Source organism: Leopardus geoffroyi, chromosome A1 (assembly GCF_018350155.1).
Source record: "Leopardus geoffroyi isolate Oge1 chromosome A1, O.geoffroyi_Oge1_pat1.0, whole genome shotgun sequence".
In the NCBI taxonomy this organism is placed as follows: domain Eukaryota; kingdom Metazoa; phylum Chordata; class Mammalia; order Carnivora; family Felidae; genus Leopardus; species Leopardus geoffroyi.
Genome location: NC_059326.1, coordinates 26,853,915 through 26,871,066, shown reverse-complemented (window position 1 = coordinate 26,871,066; position 17,152 = coordinate 26,853,915). Strand labels below are relative to the sequence as shown.

Sequence of the window (17,152 nt, the reverse complement as noted above, 5' to 3'; positions counted from 1 at the left end):
AGGGATTAATGTCCAGAATGTATAAAGAACTCCTATAATTCAACAACAAAAAAACAACCCAGAAAAATAGGCAAAGGACTTGACTAGACATTTCTCCAAATATGATAAGCAAATGGCCAACAAGCATGTGAAATATGCTTAATGTCACTAATAATTAGGGAAATGCAAATCAAAACTACGATGAGATACCACCTCACACTCATTAGGATAGCTAATATTAAAAACAAACGAAAATAACAAATTTTGGTAAGGATGTGGAGAAACCGGAACCCTGATGTACTATTGGTGGGAATAGTGGGAATGTAAAATGGTGCAGCTGCTATAGAAAATAATGTGATGGTTCCTCCGAAACTTTTAAATAGAATTACCATATGATCCAGCAATTCTGCTTCTAGGTAGAAGTCCTGGTATCCAGTACTTCTGGGTATATCCAAAAGAATTGAAAGCAGGATCTTGACAAGACACTTGCACACTCATACTCATGGCAGAATGATTCACAATGGCAAAGAGGTGGAAGCAATCCAAGAGTCCACAGACGGATGAATAAACACAATGTGATATATACAGACAATGGAATATTATTTAGCATTAAAAAGGAAGGAAATCCTGACACCCGAATGAGGGGTTTGAGGGCATTATGCTAAGTGTAATAAGTCAGTCACAAAGAGACACTTTTAAGATTCCACTTACATGGCTTATCTATAGTCGGCAAATTCATAGAAACAGAAAGTAGGATGGTGGGTACCAGGGCGAGGGGAAAGTGGCGAGGGGGAGTTGTTATTTAATGGGTATAGGGTTTCAGTTTTGCAAGATGAACGTATTTAACACTACTGAAGTATACACTTAAAAAGAGTTAAAATGGTAAATTTTATTTTACATATTTTTTCCCACAATTTAAAAAAATTTGAAAAAAGTGAAGGAGAGAGAATACTAACAAGTTATATATAATCCCAGTGGAAACTGAAGCTGTAGAATATTTTTAAAGAAAGTGGAAGGGACCTCTCATTAAATATGTTTTCTATGTCAGGTGCTTTGCATAACATACCTTATTTAAAAACCAGTATTTTAGTTAATTGATTATTTAGCTTAATTAATTTTGTGGTTTATTTGCTGTTTCTGGACTTTGAAAAATACACAAACTGTTCATTTTTAAGTAAGATATAAATTAAGGTGCAATGTTACATTTTAACTTCCCTTACCTTTTTTTCTTCCTATTTACCAGGTTGGAGAGGTACTTTGTTAGGTGTTGCTATGGCTACAGTGCATGCTCTGATCACAGAATATGGCTGTAGTTTGGAAGACATTATTGTTGTACTGGGACCTTCAGTAGGACCTTGCTGTTTTACTCTGCCAAGGGAATCAGCAAAGGGATTTCATAATCTTGATCCTGAATGTGTACGGTTATTTGATTCACCAAATCCCTGTGTTGACATTCGTAAAGCCACTAGGTAGGTTTGACTTCATTACAGAACTGCAAGTTTGGTTATTGCTTATTGTTTCTTTCTCTCTCTCTTTTTTTTTTTAATGTACAGTCTCTATGGCATGAGTGCCTCAGTGTATTTTATTTTATTTTATTTTTAAATATTTATTTATTTTTGAGAGAGAGAGAGAGAGAGAGAGAGAGAGAATGCACAAACGGGGGAAGGCCAGAGAGAGGAGGACATTGGGTTCTGTGCTGAGAGTAGTGAGCCCAGTGTGGGGCTCAAACTCATGAACCATGAGATCATGACCTGAGCCCAAGTCGGATGCTCAACTGACTGAACCACCCAGCTGCCCCTGTTTCTAAGATGAAAAGTACTTTAGACAACAATTAGTAACTCCAAGAAAAATTCAGGTGGCAGGTATTTAAGTAGCTGACATACACATATATATAAAAACTTATTTTAATTATGAAATACATTGTCATTTAAGTTTGAATAATGAAATTTTCCTGTCTGGTACCTCTTACTGATTTAAAAGTGAAGGAGGATATATTTACCATGTAGTTTTGAGAGACCTACTTAGACTTCATGTAGAAAAGTTGCCATGTACTTAATAGACATTCCTCAGCTAAAATGTCCTAAATACAATAAACTATCAGAAAGCTGATATTTTAAAATTATTTTATTCTATAACTAGAGGAATATATTTCTTAGAAAAAATGTTAGGTAATATAAGCACATAGTCACTTTCAAGGTTTTTATGGCCCCTTACAATTTTGAGTTACAAAGTGTTGCTGTTAATAGCCATTATCATTCCTATAAAGGAAAATTGTCTGATTTGAATTGTGTTTCTGTTCCAGCCAACAAAACCTTGCCGAGATTCTGCTTCATTTAGCACATAAGTAGAAAGGATTGAAATTGATTCTTAAATGTGACTTGTGGAATTAGTGTCACTAATTTATAGTCATATTTCATATCATAAAGTGTTTATGGAGAAACAACTTCTCTGTGAAAAATCTGGTTAAGAGGAGGACAGGAGAAGGGAGGGCCAAATGACTAAAAAGCATGTTCTGAATCAAATGAATCTTGTCTGCCAATACCCTGGTAACTTTAGAAGTTTCTTCTGAATAAGTACTTGATTTTGATTATAAAATTCCCAGGTCATGTCTGCAGAACAATATGGAAGGTTTTACAGTTTATATATGAATTTAAGTGATTAATGGTGATAAAATCTACCATTTCCTGGACCTGTTCATGTTTTGTATCTGAAAATCAACTTGCATGGTTTTAAGCAGATCTTTCCCAGAATTCTTTTATACCAATATCCAATACACACACACACATACACACACACACACACACACACACACACACACACACACACACACACACACATACATTACTGCTTTGTCTATTGGTAAAATAAACTCTTGCTATCTTTTAAAAAATCTTTATCCCAAGGATTCTTCTAGAACGGGGAGGAATTCTACCACAGAATATTCAGGACCTGAACCAAGATCTCAACATCTGTACATCCTGCCATCCTGACAAGTTTTTTTCCCATGTCCGAGATGGCCTTAATTTTGGTACACAGATTGGCTTCATATCAATTAGAGAATGAGGTACAGTGGGTTCTCTCTTATCTTTCCCTTCTCTCCTTCTTCCTCTTTCCACCTTTCCCTCCCCTCATTTTTAAAAATAATTAATCATATTTAACTTTACCCCTTTATTCTTGTAGGAAGAATTAAGTTTCTACTTTTTATTGAAGCAATAGAGGTAGAAAAGTTAATTTTTAGTGACATGCTATATATAAAGAATAGCCACTCCTTTTCCTAGTTAATAAAGAATAATCAGTCTAGCATATAAGTATAAAATTAAATCATTTATTCTTTTTAAAAAATCCGGTATGAATACCATTTATCTTCTTTGTACTTCATATCATAACATCCTCGTACCTTTCTTTTTTTTATTCTTTTGATTTTTGAGAAGAAATCTTTGCATAAAGATTCTAAATTCTAGAATAATAAAAAATCCTCACATACACAAACTGGCTTGGTTTTCAACTAGATTTCCAACTGATTATAGCAGGAATTTGCTAGTTTTCTTTAAAGGATAAATAATAAATAGACTTTGTAGTGTGTGCAGTCTCTGTCTCTACTCAGCTTTGCCATTGTACAGCAAAAGCAGACAGGAAAGACACAGAAACAAAAGAGTACGACTGTATTTCAATAAAACTATCTTTATGAAAAAAAACAGGTGAGGCGCCAGGCAGGTTTAGCCCACAGGCTATAATTTGCTGATACCTGATCTATAGTCACAGAGCGAGACAGAGTATAATTTCATTAAGTTAGTATTTATTTCAGATAATTTTCTCAGAGTTATAAAAAAATATTTCATGGCAGCGATTTAGTGCTGACCCTTTAGCACATATCTAATTTTCCTTGTTTAACTGAATTAATATTATTTTTAATCTTCACAATGTCTTTAACTCTTTAATATACAAAAGACTTTAGCATACTTAGTGATTTTTACCTTGATATTATAATAGCATTAGTAAGGGTCTCTTACTTGATTTCAATGTATTTTTACAGGTATTGACTGGATTTTTACACAACTGTTTCCTGCCTCCTCCTAAACCAACGACAAGAGACAGATTTAGCTGTTTGATTTACTTAAAACCAAAAGGATTATAATGGATAATTCATCTTTAGGTATATTTTCACTATTATCCAAAACCAAATGATTTTTATTTGATTCTAACAAAATCTAGATGAGGATTATTCGTAAAGTGTGGTCTATTTTCTGTGTTGCATGAATCAGGAATAGGTCTGTTCATTTCAGTATTTATTGGGTACCCTCTTTGTCAGGCATTGGTGAAGCATAGGTGAGTCAAAATAAGTAATAATTTTTCCCCTTGAGTCTAATGCAATGGAGGAGATAAACACTTATAATACTTTAATTTTGATAGCTGTGGAAGAGTACTGAAGAAGAGAGGATTAATTCTCTCTGGAAGGCAGGATAGGGAAAGTGCTATATAGAAAATGATACTATCACATGGGCCCGAAAGATGTACAGGCTTTTGACAAATGAAGAACAACCATAACAGGTAGAGGGAACACCATGAACTAGGGCATGAAATTGAGTGTGTAACATGTTCTAGAGAGAGAAGTGTGTAGGCAGGAGTTACTGGAAAAACAGGTTGGAAAGAGATTAGTTAAGGTCTCACATGCCATGTCAGAGAGTTTAGAGTTGATTTTTCAGTTAAAGAGTAGGCATAAAAAGTAGGGGAGTGTTTTTATTTTCTCGACATCTGTAACAGGATGGATTTAAATTGCAAGAGACCAGGCCAGAGAGAATTAGTTAAGAGGCAAAATACTTTAAAAAAGAAATAATGAAGCCTAAATGAAGACCATGGAAATTAAGATGGAGGAGAATAGATGGCGAGACGTTTCAGATATAGAATCAGTAGTTCCTCTTAATAGATAATGAAGAGGCCAGGTGAGGAAGAGTGGGGAAGTCATTGATGACTCCAAGATTTCTGCTTGGTTGACTACCAAGAGTGGCAACAAGAGGAAGAAAGAAGTTTGGGAAAAGGGAGAAGGATAATGAGTTTGACATGCATACTAAAGTGTATCCAGATGGAAATATTTGGTCAATGACTAGAAATACAGCCCTGTCACATTGGTGGGAGCTGGGAGAAAGATAGAGCTTTAGAAGTTGGCTATGCAGAAATGAGGCCTGAGGCCGTTGGAGTAGACTGAATCATCTAGGCAGAATTACAGGATGAGTGAAAAGGAGGTTTGAGGGTGAAACCTCATACAACACCTGGGTTTGAAGAACCAAGAAGCAGAACCATTTAAAAAAAAAAAAGATTAATAATTAGAAATAAGGGAAGAAAACCAGAGTATTCCCATTTTGAAGAAAGAAGCCAGTGTGGATGTGAGAGGAGCTCAGAATTTTCAGAGACACAGCGTACAAGAAATTTTCAGAGATGGAATAAAATGAGAACTGAGAAGAAACCAGTGGATTAACCATATTGAAGCTGTTCTATAGGCAATGGTGGCAGAGTCGGATTTCAGGACACTGCGGAAGAGGATGCGTAGGTGTCCACTCTTCTTTGATAGTATTTACTAGAGAAGAGAAAGCACTGGGGGCTGTGTATCTCAAAGGAAGGGGTATTTTTTTTCTTTTGATCAGGAGTTTTAAATATATTTGTAGGCTGAAGAGAGGAGTCAAGCTATGTGTACGTGGGGCAAAATGGTATATATGGCGTGTATTTTTAAAGTGAGTAGTTCATTGCATCTTCAACTTTTTTATTTTATTCATATGTGTCTTATATGAACAGGTAGTAGAATAATGGAAAATTACATTTGTTGGGTATTTACAAAGGGCTTTTATATACGTTACCTCATTTTATCTTGACTGCTATTCTGAAATACATAGGCCAGTTGTTATTCTTTTTATTCAGATGAGGAAACTTAAGTCTCATTGAGGTTTAAAATCATATACTTTGTGATAAAGCAGGACTTGAACCCACATCTTAGGACTTCAAATCTCATTTTAGATTTTACAGTTAATCAAAGCTATCTAAGTTAAATTTTTATTTTCAACGTTTTGTTAATATCCATTCATACATTCAGTCAAAATTTTGTTGAGGTACTAGGATAGGTTAAAAAAAATACACTTGTAGCCTTTAGGAGGTTTAATATCTACTGAAAGGTGGCAGTCAATAAACCAGCAATTGCAATACTGTGGTATGTGTTGTTAAGTCGTCACAACCTGATACCTTGTTCAGTTGAATTCTTCTATGCAACTCGTAAGACAGTGTAAAATTTAAATACCTCGTCTCTTCCAGTTCAGGGAAGGCATTAAACATAGGACAACAATTTCAAACTCAGGAAAAATACTTTTGTTTAATGATAACAATGAAGATTAAGAATAATTTCACACATTAAGAAAGGTTGATCATTTTCCAGTTCTTCACTCTGCATTATTTTGTTTGAAGTTTATAAATTTACAAGAGGATTAGGTGACCATATTTCACTTTATGTACCAAAATATTCTAAAACAAAATAAAATTATATTTGACTATGATTTTGGATTATCTGTTCCAAAGTATTTAATGAAAAGTCTCCTTGCTGTTTTACTGAGTGAAAAAGTTTTGATTAACTCAGAGACAGAATGACTAGGTTGTTAAATAATTGTGTCTTACTGTTTCTATAAGATCTTTGTCACTCTCAAGCATTTATATATAGGTTTCTGGTACTTTGAGGGTAAAACCACAATGATGATTTTTATTTTTAATAAGTTTAGTTTTCAATCTAAGCTCTGCTACTAACTGCACATATGAAATACTGGTTGTCATTTTATTAAGAAGAGGAATCACGTTTGTAAATCAGATAAGAGTTCATGACATTCTTTTGGAGGTACTAAGTATCAAACTAAACTTTGTCTAACTGTAGTTTTAAATTGTGAATAGTAGTATAGTGACCAAATAAATGTGCTGTACTCCAGTGCTTTATAAAACAAATGAAAAAGTGATCTTTCCACTAGGAGGCAGTATTTCTACAAGTAGCTTTGCTCTTTTCCTTGGTATAAAGTTGAACCAATGTTACTCTCTGTATTTATTTGTACCAGGAAAGAAAAAGAAAAAAAAAAAGAGGTGCTTTTATTTTTATTTATTTTTCAACGTTTATTTATTTTTGGGACAGAGAGAGACAGAGCATGAACGGGGGAGGGGCAGAGAGAGAGGGAGACACAGAATCGGAAACAGGCTCCAGGCTCTGAGCCATCAGCCCAGAGCCCGACGTGGGGCTCGAACTCACGGACCGCGAGATCGTGACCTGGCTGAAGTCAGACACTTAACCGACTGCGCCACCCAGGCGCCCCAAAAGAGGTGCTTTTAAAGTTAATGAATGTATTGCTCTTACTTTATATATGCACCATCTTGTAGTTCAAGTATATAAAAGCATTTAGGAACCCTCACCCACCTGGATCTATCTCACTTCTACAGAATCTCCAGTAATTCCTTTTCTGTAAGTAGAATTTTGGGGGAGAAATTCAGAGAAGCTTATTCTATGACACATGACAAAAACATAACACCCATGGATTCAAAAGCTGGAGGATAAGATGTCAATTACATGTGAATTATATCATTTTATATTTCAAAGTAGATTTAATAATTGTTTTTACTTGGTTGTATTAAAGTTATACTTACAATATATCCATCCTACTGTTTTTTTTTTTTAATAGAGAGCAAGAACGGGGGAGAGAGGCAGAGGGAGAGAAAGAGAGAGAGAATCTTAAGCAGGGTTCACACTCAGTCTGACATGGGGCTTGATCCCACAACCCTGGGATCATGACCTGAGCCATATCACGAGCCGGACGCTCAACCAACTAAGCAACCCCAGTGTCCCAACATCCTATTTGTTATGTGAACTCTTAGATGCCACCAATCTATGGAAGTCCAGCACTTTCAAGAAAGCACTGCTCAGTTATCTATGTGTTTGTGTGTGTGGATCTGAGTGTTTGTGCTAAATGGCAAGCAAGAAATGTGTATGTATTATATATAGCCTGTTTGCCCTAAATAATGTAAATTCACACACAACATATTGGATGCAGTGGAATTATGGATTTCTTTTTATAAAGTTTTTGTAACTTGTGCAGTAAAGAATGGGAATCATAGTTTATATGCTTACTGTATGTGTTTATGTGAACTGTGGTCTAGATCACATGTGTTTCCATTGTAGATAATGTTTTTAAACTTGTGATATCAGAGATGGGGCGGCTGCTACAAGTAATGAGTTATTCTATGCTAGCTATTTGCTTAGTGAAGGAAATAGAATCTGTCACTACTACTTTTTCCAGATTAACACATTTAGTTTGGACTCATGATGATCACGTATCAATTGTGTAGAGACAAACTTTTCATACTCTCCTTAAATAGATTTTCTTTCTAGAGAAATAAATGCTTACATCGTATTTCCTGTGTCCTTGTGCCAAGTGCCTGTGGTAAACTATGCCCCTTCTAAATCTGGAGCAGGCTTTTTGTTTTATTTAATTCTCAGAAGGCTGGGGTGTCCAGTTACTGTATTTTATTAAATATTAAAGCTTCCAGCAGACTCTTTAGCTCAAAATGTCACATTCCTTTCTAACAACAACAAAAAGAGAGTACTCTCATTTAATGAGAAACATTTGTGGAAAATAGATGTGTTCATCACAATTGAGTTTTGAGTTTTTAATATCCTCCATTTTCTTTTCTCTTTTTTAAAAAAAAAAAATGTTTATTTCTTTATTTTGAGAGCAAGAGAGAGGGAAAGAGAATTCCAAGCAGGTTGCATTCCATCAGCACAGAGCCAGATGTGGGGCTTGATCTCACAAACCGCGAGATCATGACCCAACCCAAAATCAAGAGCTGGACCCTCAACCAACTGAACCACCCAGGTGCCCCTGTCCTCCATTTTCTTAATTCCTAGTTTTGCATTATACATTGCTTCAATTTACATATTATCAGTACTTCCCTATTCCTTTACTTTCCTTAAGCACATGTTTTAGAGTTTATTTTCTTATCCCACCCCATCATCCTCGTGTTTATAATTGATGTTTCCTTTACATAAGGTAACCTAATTCTTTAAGTTTTATACTTTCAAGTACATATTCAGACTTGGGTATAGTGTTGCTTATTGGACATATCCTATGGGCCCCTCAAAACAATATCCTCCAAACTTAACTCACCATTTCCCCTCCACAATTTTTCCCCTCTGATGTTCTATTTCAGAGAATGAAACCATTTTTCATGAAGTTGCTCATCCAAAAAATCTTAAGAGTGTTTCTGAATGTCTCCCTTTCCTTCACCTCTTCTTCCCCTACGCTTTTGCCTTTATAAATCTATCATCTGTTCCCATGTCTCTCTATCTTAACTGCCAGACATTCAGATCATCATCTCTCAGGTGCATCATTTGACCAGCCTTCTAACTAGTCCGCCTTCATTGAATCTCTTCTTTTACTGCTATTATTGTTCTAAAATGCAAATCTGGTCATATGACATCCCTCTGTACTATATGATGTTTCTGCTATCTCCAAGTTGAAGCCCTACTCACTAACTTTTATAGGAGCTATTTTGATCTCACCCCTTTGTTACCTTTTCTATTTCTTCCACTCCCCACTCTCTATTACATATTCCATCCATTCTGTGCTTTTTTTCATTTCCTGGAATATACCATTAAACTCAGTCAGACCACAGAAGTTGGTTTGTATTCAAAGACTGACTAGAACTCAAATTAGGTTCAAGGTTACTTTTACTTAGGTTTTCTCCTGAGAAAACAAGCAGCACCGAGGACATACATAATATAAACATCTAAGTGAATGGATACAGCACTGGAGTGTCCCCCCCCCCCAATTCCATAGAGACATTTGACCAAAATTCAGTTGTCAATGTAGTGTATACTCAGCAATATGCCAGGTCATATATAGAAGAATAGTAGTTTTTGTTCCATTAGGCAGGGTGAGGGGCTATGTTAATGTTCAAAGGTCTACCTTCTACAAAATATAACAAAATTTTGCCATACCTAAGCAGTATCGTATACGGTGTGCTCTTGGCTTTGGGAGTAGATTCCCATGATTCATCACTTACATACGACATCCAGTGCTCATCCCAACAAGTGCCCTCCTCAATGCTCACCACTCATTTTCCCTTCTCCCCCAGCCTCTGCCATCAACCCTCACTTTGTTCTCTGTATTTAAGAGTCTCTTATGGTTTGCCTCCCTCTCCGTTTGAAACTATTTTTTCCCCTTCCCTTCCCCCATGGTCTTTGGTTAAGTTTCTCAAATTCCACATATGAGTGAAAACATATGACATCTGTCTTTCTCTGGCTGACTTATTTCATTTAGCATAATACCCTCTACTTCCATTCACATTGTTTGCAAATGGCAAGATTTCATTCTTTCTCATTGCAAAATAGTATTCTATTGTATATATAAACCACATCTTTATCCATTCATCAGTTGCTGAACATTTGGGCTCTTTCCATAATTTGGCTGTTATTGATAGCCCTGCTATAAACATTGGGGTACCTGTGCCCCTATGTATCAGCACTCCTGTATCCTTTGGATAAATTCCTGGTAGTGCTATTGCTGGGTGGTGGGGTAGGTCTATTTTTAACTTTTTGAGGAACCTCCACACTGTTTTCCAGAGTGGCTGCACCAGTTTGCATTTCCACCAACAGTGCAAGAGGGTTCCCATGTCTCCACATCCTTGCCAACATCTGTTGTTTCCTGATTTGTTAATTTTAGCCACTCTGGCAGGTGTGAGGTGGTATCTCAGTGTGGCTTTGATTTGCATTTCCCTGATAATGCGTGACATTAAGCATCTTTTCATGTGCTTGTTGGCCATCTGGGTGTCTTCTTTGGAAAAGTGTCTATTCATGTCTTCTGCCCATTTCTTCACTGGATTATTTGCTTTTTGGGTGTGGAGTTTGATGAGTTCTTTATAGATTTTGCATACTAGCCCTTTATCTGGTATGTCATCTGCAAACATCTTTTCCCATTCCGTTGGTTGCCTTTTCGTCTTGTTGATTGTTTCCTTTGCTGTGCAGAAGCTTTTATCTTGATGAGGTCCCAATAGTTCATTTTTGCTTTTATTTCCCTTGCCTTCAGAGATGTGTCGATTAAGAAGTTGCTGTGGCTGAGGTCAAAGAGATTGTTGCCTGTTTTCTCCTCGAGGGTTTTGATGGTTTCCTGCCTCACATTTAGGTCTTTCATCCAGTTTGAGTCTATTTTTGTGTATGGTGTAAGAAAGTTGTCCAGTTTCATTCTTCTGCATGTTGCTGTCCAGTTCTGTCAGCACTATTTGCTAAAGAGACTGTCTTTTTTCCATTGGATCCTCTTCCCTGCTTTGTCAAAGATTAGTCGGCCATACATGTGTGGGTCCAATTCTGTGTTCTACATTCTATTCCATTAGTCTATGTGTCTGTTTTTGTGCCAATACCATATACTGTCTTGATGATTACAGCTTTGTAGTAGAGGCTGAGGTCTGGGATTGTGATGCCTCCCGCTTTGGTTTTCTTTTTCAACATTACTTTGGCTATTTGGGGTCTTTTGTGGTTCCATACAAATTTTAGGGTGTTTATTCTAGCTCTGTGCACTCTGAATGGGTAGATTGCTTTGGGTAGTACTGACATTTTAACAATGTTCATTCTTCCAATCCAAGAGCATGGAATGTTTTCCCATTTCTTTGTGTCTTCTTCGGTCCTTCATAAGCTTTCTATAGTTTTCAGCATACAGACCTTTTACATCTTTGGTTAGGTTTATTCCTATGTATTTTATGGTTCTTGGTGAAATTGTAAATGAGATCAGTTTCTTTATTTCTTTCTGTTGTTTCATTATTGGTGTATACAAATGCAACTGATTTCTGTACATTGATTTTGTATCCTGCGACTTTGCTGAATTCATGTATCACTTCTAGGAGTCTTTTGGTGGAGTCTTTTGGGTTTTCCATGTAGAGTATCATGCAAAAAGTGAAAGTTTGATTCCTTTGCCAGTTTGGATGCCTTTTATTTCATTTTGTTGTCTGATTGCTGATGCTAGGACTTCCAACACTATGTTAAACAACAGTGGTGAGAAGGAGACCCTCGTCATGTTCCTGGTCTCAGGGGAAAAGCTTTCAGTCTTTCCCATTGAGGATAATACTAGCTGTGGGCTTTTCATATATGACTTCTATGATGTTTAAGTATGTTCCTCCTATCCCGACTTTCTTGAGGGTGTTTATTAAGAAAGGATGTTGTATTTTATCAAAAGCTTTTTCTGCATCTATTGATAGGATCATGTTTCTTATCTTTTCTTCTGTTAATGTGATAGATCACACTGAATGATTTGTGAATATTGAACCAGCCCTGCAGCCCAGGAATGAATCCCACTTGATCATGGTGAATAATTCTTTTGATATACTGTTGAATTCAATTTGCTAGTATCTTGTTGAGAATTTTTGCATCCATGTTCATCAGGGATATGGCCTATAATTCTCCTTTTTTGTAGGGTCTCACAGAAGCTTTCCTTCCGTTTCTATTTTTTGGAACAGCTATTAACTCTGCTTTAAATGTCTGATAGAATTCCCCTGGGAAGCCATCTGGCCCAGGACTCTTATTTGTTGGGAGATTTTTGATAACCAATTCAAATTCTTCACTGGTTATGGATCTGTTCAAATTTTCTGTTTCTTTCTGTTTGAGTTTTGGTAGTGTGTGGGTGTCTAGGAATTTGTCCATTTCTTCCAGGTTGTCCAGTTTTTGACATATAATTTTTCATAGTATTCTCTTAATTGTTTTTATTTCTGTGGTGTTGTGATCTCTCCTCTTTCATTCGTGATTTTATCTATTTGGATTCTCTCTCTTTTCTTGAGAAGTCTGGCTAGTGGGTTATCAATTTTGCGTATTCTTTCAAAAACCAACTCAAAAACCAACAGATTTATGGATCTGTTCTACTCGTTTTTTTTTTTTTTTGGATTCTATATTGTTCATTTCTACTCTAGTCTTTATTATTTCTATTCTGCTGAGTTTTGGTTTTCTTTGCAGCTCTGCTTCTAGTTCCTTTAGGTGTGAGGTTAGGTTTTGTATTTGGGATTTTTCTTGTTTTTTGAGATCGGCCTGGATTGCAATGTATTTTCCTCTTAGGACTGCCTTTGCTACATCCCAAAGGGTTTGGACTATTGTATTTTCATTTTCATTTTCTTCCATATATTTTTTAATTTCTTCTTTAATTGCCTGGTTGATCCATTCATTCTTTAGTTGGATGTTCTTTAACCTCCATGCATTTTGAGGCTTTCCAAATTTTTCTTGTGGTTCATTTCAAGTTTCATAACCTTGTGATCTGAAAATATGCATGGTATGATCTCAATTCTTTTGTATTTATTGAGGGCTGTTTTGTGACCCAGTATGTGATCTATCTTGGAGAATGTCCTATGTGCACTCAAGAAGAATGTGTATTCTGTTGCTTTTGGATGAAAAGTTCTGAATATATCTGTCAAGTCCATCTGTTCCAGTGTATCATTCAGGGCCATTATTGATTTTCTGCCTAGACGATTTCTCCATTGTTGTAAGTGGAGTATTAAAGTCACCTGCAATTACTGTTTTCTTATCAATAAGATTGCTTATGTTTGTGATTAATTGATTTATATACTTGGGTGCTGTCAATTAGGGGGCATAAACATTTACAATTGTCAGCTCTTCTTGATGGATAGACCTTGTAATTATGATATAATTCCCTTCTTCATCTTTTACAGTCTTTAGTTTAAAATCTAGTTTTTCTGATATAAGTATGGCTACTCCAGTTTTCTTTTGACTTCCAGTACCATGATAGATGGTTCTCCATCCCCTCACTTTTAATCTGAAGGTGTCCTCAGGTCTAAAATGGGTCTCTTGTAGACAGCAAAAAGATGGGTCTTGTTTTTTTATCCGTTCTGATACCTTTTGTCTTTTCATTGGAGTATTTAGTCCATTTACATTCAGAGTGATTTTTGAAAGATATGGATTTAGTGTCATTGTGTTATCTGTAGGTTTCATGCTAGTGGTGATGTCTTGTCCTTTGTCGTCTTTGCAGCATTCCACTCACAGAGTCCCCCTTAGGATCATTTGCAGGGCTGGTTTGGTGGTCATGCACTCCTTTATCTGGGAAAGCCTTTATCTCTCCTTCTATTATGAATGACAACCTTGAAGGATAAAGGATTCTTGGCTGCATATTGTTCTTAACACATTAAATATTTCCTGCCACACCCTTCTGGCCTGCCAAGTTTCAGTGGACAGGTCTGCTACTACCCTTATGTGTCTACCCTTGTAGGTTAAGGCCCATTTGTCCCTAGATGCTTTCAGAATTCCCTTTATCTTTATATTTTGCTAGTTTTGCTATGATATGCTGTGGTTAAGATCTATTCTTATTGATTTTAAGGGAGTTCTCTGTGCCTCCTGGATATAAATGTCTGCTTCCTTCCCCGGATTAAGGAAGTTCTCAGCTATAATTTTCAAGTAAACCTTCTGCCTCTTTCTCTCTCTCTTCTTCTGGAACTTCTGTGATACAGATATTATGTTTCATTGAATCACCTAGTTCTCTAATTCTCCCCTTATGGTCTAGTATTTTCTTATCTCTCTTTTTCTCAGCTTTATCATTTTCCATAATTTTATCTTCTTTTTCACTTATTCTCCCCTCTGCTTTCTCCGTCCTTGCTGTCACTGCAACTAGTTTATTTTGTACCTCATTTATAGCATTTCTTAATTTGTCGTGACTATTTCTTATTTCCTTGATCTTTGCAGCAATAGATTTTCTGGTATCTTCTATGCTTTTTTTAAGCCCAGCTATTAATCTTAAGACTATTATTCCAAATTCTTAATGAGATATATTGTTTATATTGGTTTTGAGCAATTCTCTGTCATTTCCTGGAATTTCTTTTGAGGAGAATTCTTCCATTTCATCATTTTGTTTGGTTTTCTGTCCTTTACGTGTTTTAATAGCTTGTTATGTGTCCTGCAACTGTGAGAACTACCATATTAAAAAGGTGTCATACACTGTCCAGGGCCTGGCCCTTCAGGAGGTGTTTTTGGAGTGTGTTGTGTGCTCTCTGTTATTTTGACTCTAGTTGCTTGATCTCCCTACTCATAGTGGTGGTTTGGACCTTCTTCCACTTGTGCTTTGATTTGTTCATTGAAGTAACCCTGGAAAAAATTCAAAATGGGGGGTGGTGGTAGAAGAAGCCTTATTCCATACAAAGAGAGAAATGACAGGAGTGGAGAAAAAGAAAAGAAAAAAAAATGACCAGTTAGAGAATCAGAGAAACTATACTATATGGCTTAATCCAGAGAGAAAGAGGAAAATAAAGAAGAAAGAGATACAGAAGAGGTGTAAAAAGAATAGATTTAAAATGTCCCATTAAACAAACCACCAACCAGAATAGAGAAGAGAATAAATAAGAGGAAGAAAGAAAAAAATTATATATATGTGTGTATGTGTATACATATACATATACACGTACACACACACACACACACACACACACACACACACACACAGAATTGACCAAGAATCAAACCAGAAAATGCAAAAACGCTGGGAGGATATCTGATGCTGCCTTGGAACTAGTGGCTGTGCTGGTTTGGAGAAGGGGCCCTCTGGTTCAGTCAGTGTCAATCTTGGTTGACAGATAGCAGTTACCAGGCACGGAGGGGCGTGGTTTGGTGTAGGTGGGTCCCGCCTCCACTGTGGCCCTCTGTCCTATTCCCTGAAGCCCCACCTTGTTGGTGATGGAGAGAAAAATGGCACACCCAGTCTCTTTTCCCTGGACTGGGTGCCCCAAATCACTGTGTTCAGGCGTTTGTCACAGCGCTGGGTGGTCGTGAGTGGGCTGGCTTCTCTTGCTCTACAGTCATTCGTGCCTCCCATGTGCTTGTCTGGGATTCAAACCCTGATGTCTTAAATTCCTCTTCACCTGCCCCTGTTCCAGGGTAGTGCCACTCCACCCAGCCAGGGGACAAAGAGCCTCAGGCTGGCCGGCACCTGCAGGGTCTTTTGTCCTTGGAGAGGCTGTATGCCTTCTTCCCACAGCACTCAAGGGAGGGGACTGCTCTCTCTGACTGCGCCTCTGAGCTCGCTACCAAGCCAGGGTTCGATCCCCTCCTCCTCAGGCACACACACAGGGCGGCTGGCCCCAGTCCAGAGGAAGTCCCACAACCCTGGTTCGTCACTCCTAAGGCTGTTTGCAAGTTAGAAATTGGTTCTTTCTCCATTTTTTCCATTCCCCGGTATGTGGTCCAGAGAGGTTTTTCTCTTGTCCAAATATAATCCTACACTTCCACAGCCTCTCTTTCTCTTTCTTTTGTCTCTCCACAGAGGGGGATCCCTCCCCTCCTTGCCTACGCGGCCCATTTTATCTCTCCCAATTCACGATCACATGACTATGGCCCACCAAGATGTCCCCGTGGGCCCCTGGAGATATTTCTGTCACTCTGTAGCCCGTCTTCTGGCCTCAATACTGCTGTGTTTGAGAGATGAAGGAACTTTGGGCCCCCTACTTCTCTGCCATGTTGACTCCTCCAACTCATAGCCATTCTTTAAGACTCAGACCAGGGGTCATCTTTTCCAGAACATTTTTGTTGGTCATTTTCTTGAGTACTATCTTGTGTATCATTTTTTTTTATAGTCCTCAGTGTATTGATTTTTAAATGTTGGTCTGTTTACTTGTCTACTGGTATATGTCAGCTCTATCAGAGTAAAGACCAGGTCTTACTCATCTTCATTTTTTAAATATCTAGTGAAGATTAACACATTGTAATCACCTATATCTATAGAAAGAAAAAAGGGAGGGAAAAGGGGAGGAATCCTTTATTGATCAGCACAAAGTCTGAAAGGATAAAGATAATAAACCATTTGGGGCATTGTTGTGTATGTGTATTGTCATTTTCTGCCAAGTAGTTTTCTATCTTCAATATTTAGTTGAATTTATTTAAATATAAATTATAACAATACATTAATGTCATTTTAAGGAAAGAATATCTAAGATGGAGATCTGTTTTAAAGTGTTCATCCATGTTTCTTTAAAACATTAGAATTTCCAGTTTCCAATTCATGTAACAATATAAACTTTAAATTATTGCTTTAAAAAACATGTCTTCTATGGGAATGATGTATGTTAGAGATCAATATGTGTTTTCAAAACTGTTGATTTCTTTCCACTCCTGTAATAATATATTCCAGCA

General features: G+C 36.9%; 1 protein-coding gene across 6 annotated transcripts in view; it reads left to right on the top strand.

The window, feature by feature from the left end:
* The window catches only part of LACC1 (laccase domain containing 1), a 33,499-nt gene that overhangs the window by 5,420 nt on the left and 10,927 nt on the right, over positions 1 to 17,152 (top strand). For 5 of the 6 annotated variants that reach the window (XM_045477270.1, XM_045477250.1, XM_045477241.1 and 2 more), the window contains exons 5-8: positions 1,223 to 1,448; positions 2,883 to 3,043; positions 4,013 to 7,083; positions 7,318 to 8,402. In XM_045477270.1, coding sequence (XP_045333226.1) covers positions 1,223 to 1,448; positions 2,883 to 3,042 — 386 coding nt within the window. In that variant the 3' untranslated portion in view covers position 3,043; positions 4,013 to 7,083; positions 7,318 to 8,402. Of the gene's footprint in view, positions 1 to 1,222; positions 1,449 to 2,882; positions 3,044 to 4,012; positions 7,084 to 7,317; positions 8,403 to 17,152 lie in introns of those variants that run through there. The other variant, XM_045477289.1, reaches the window with a different exon arrangement.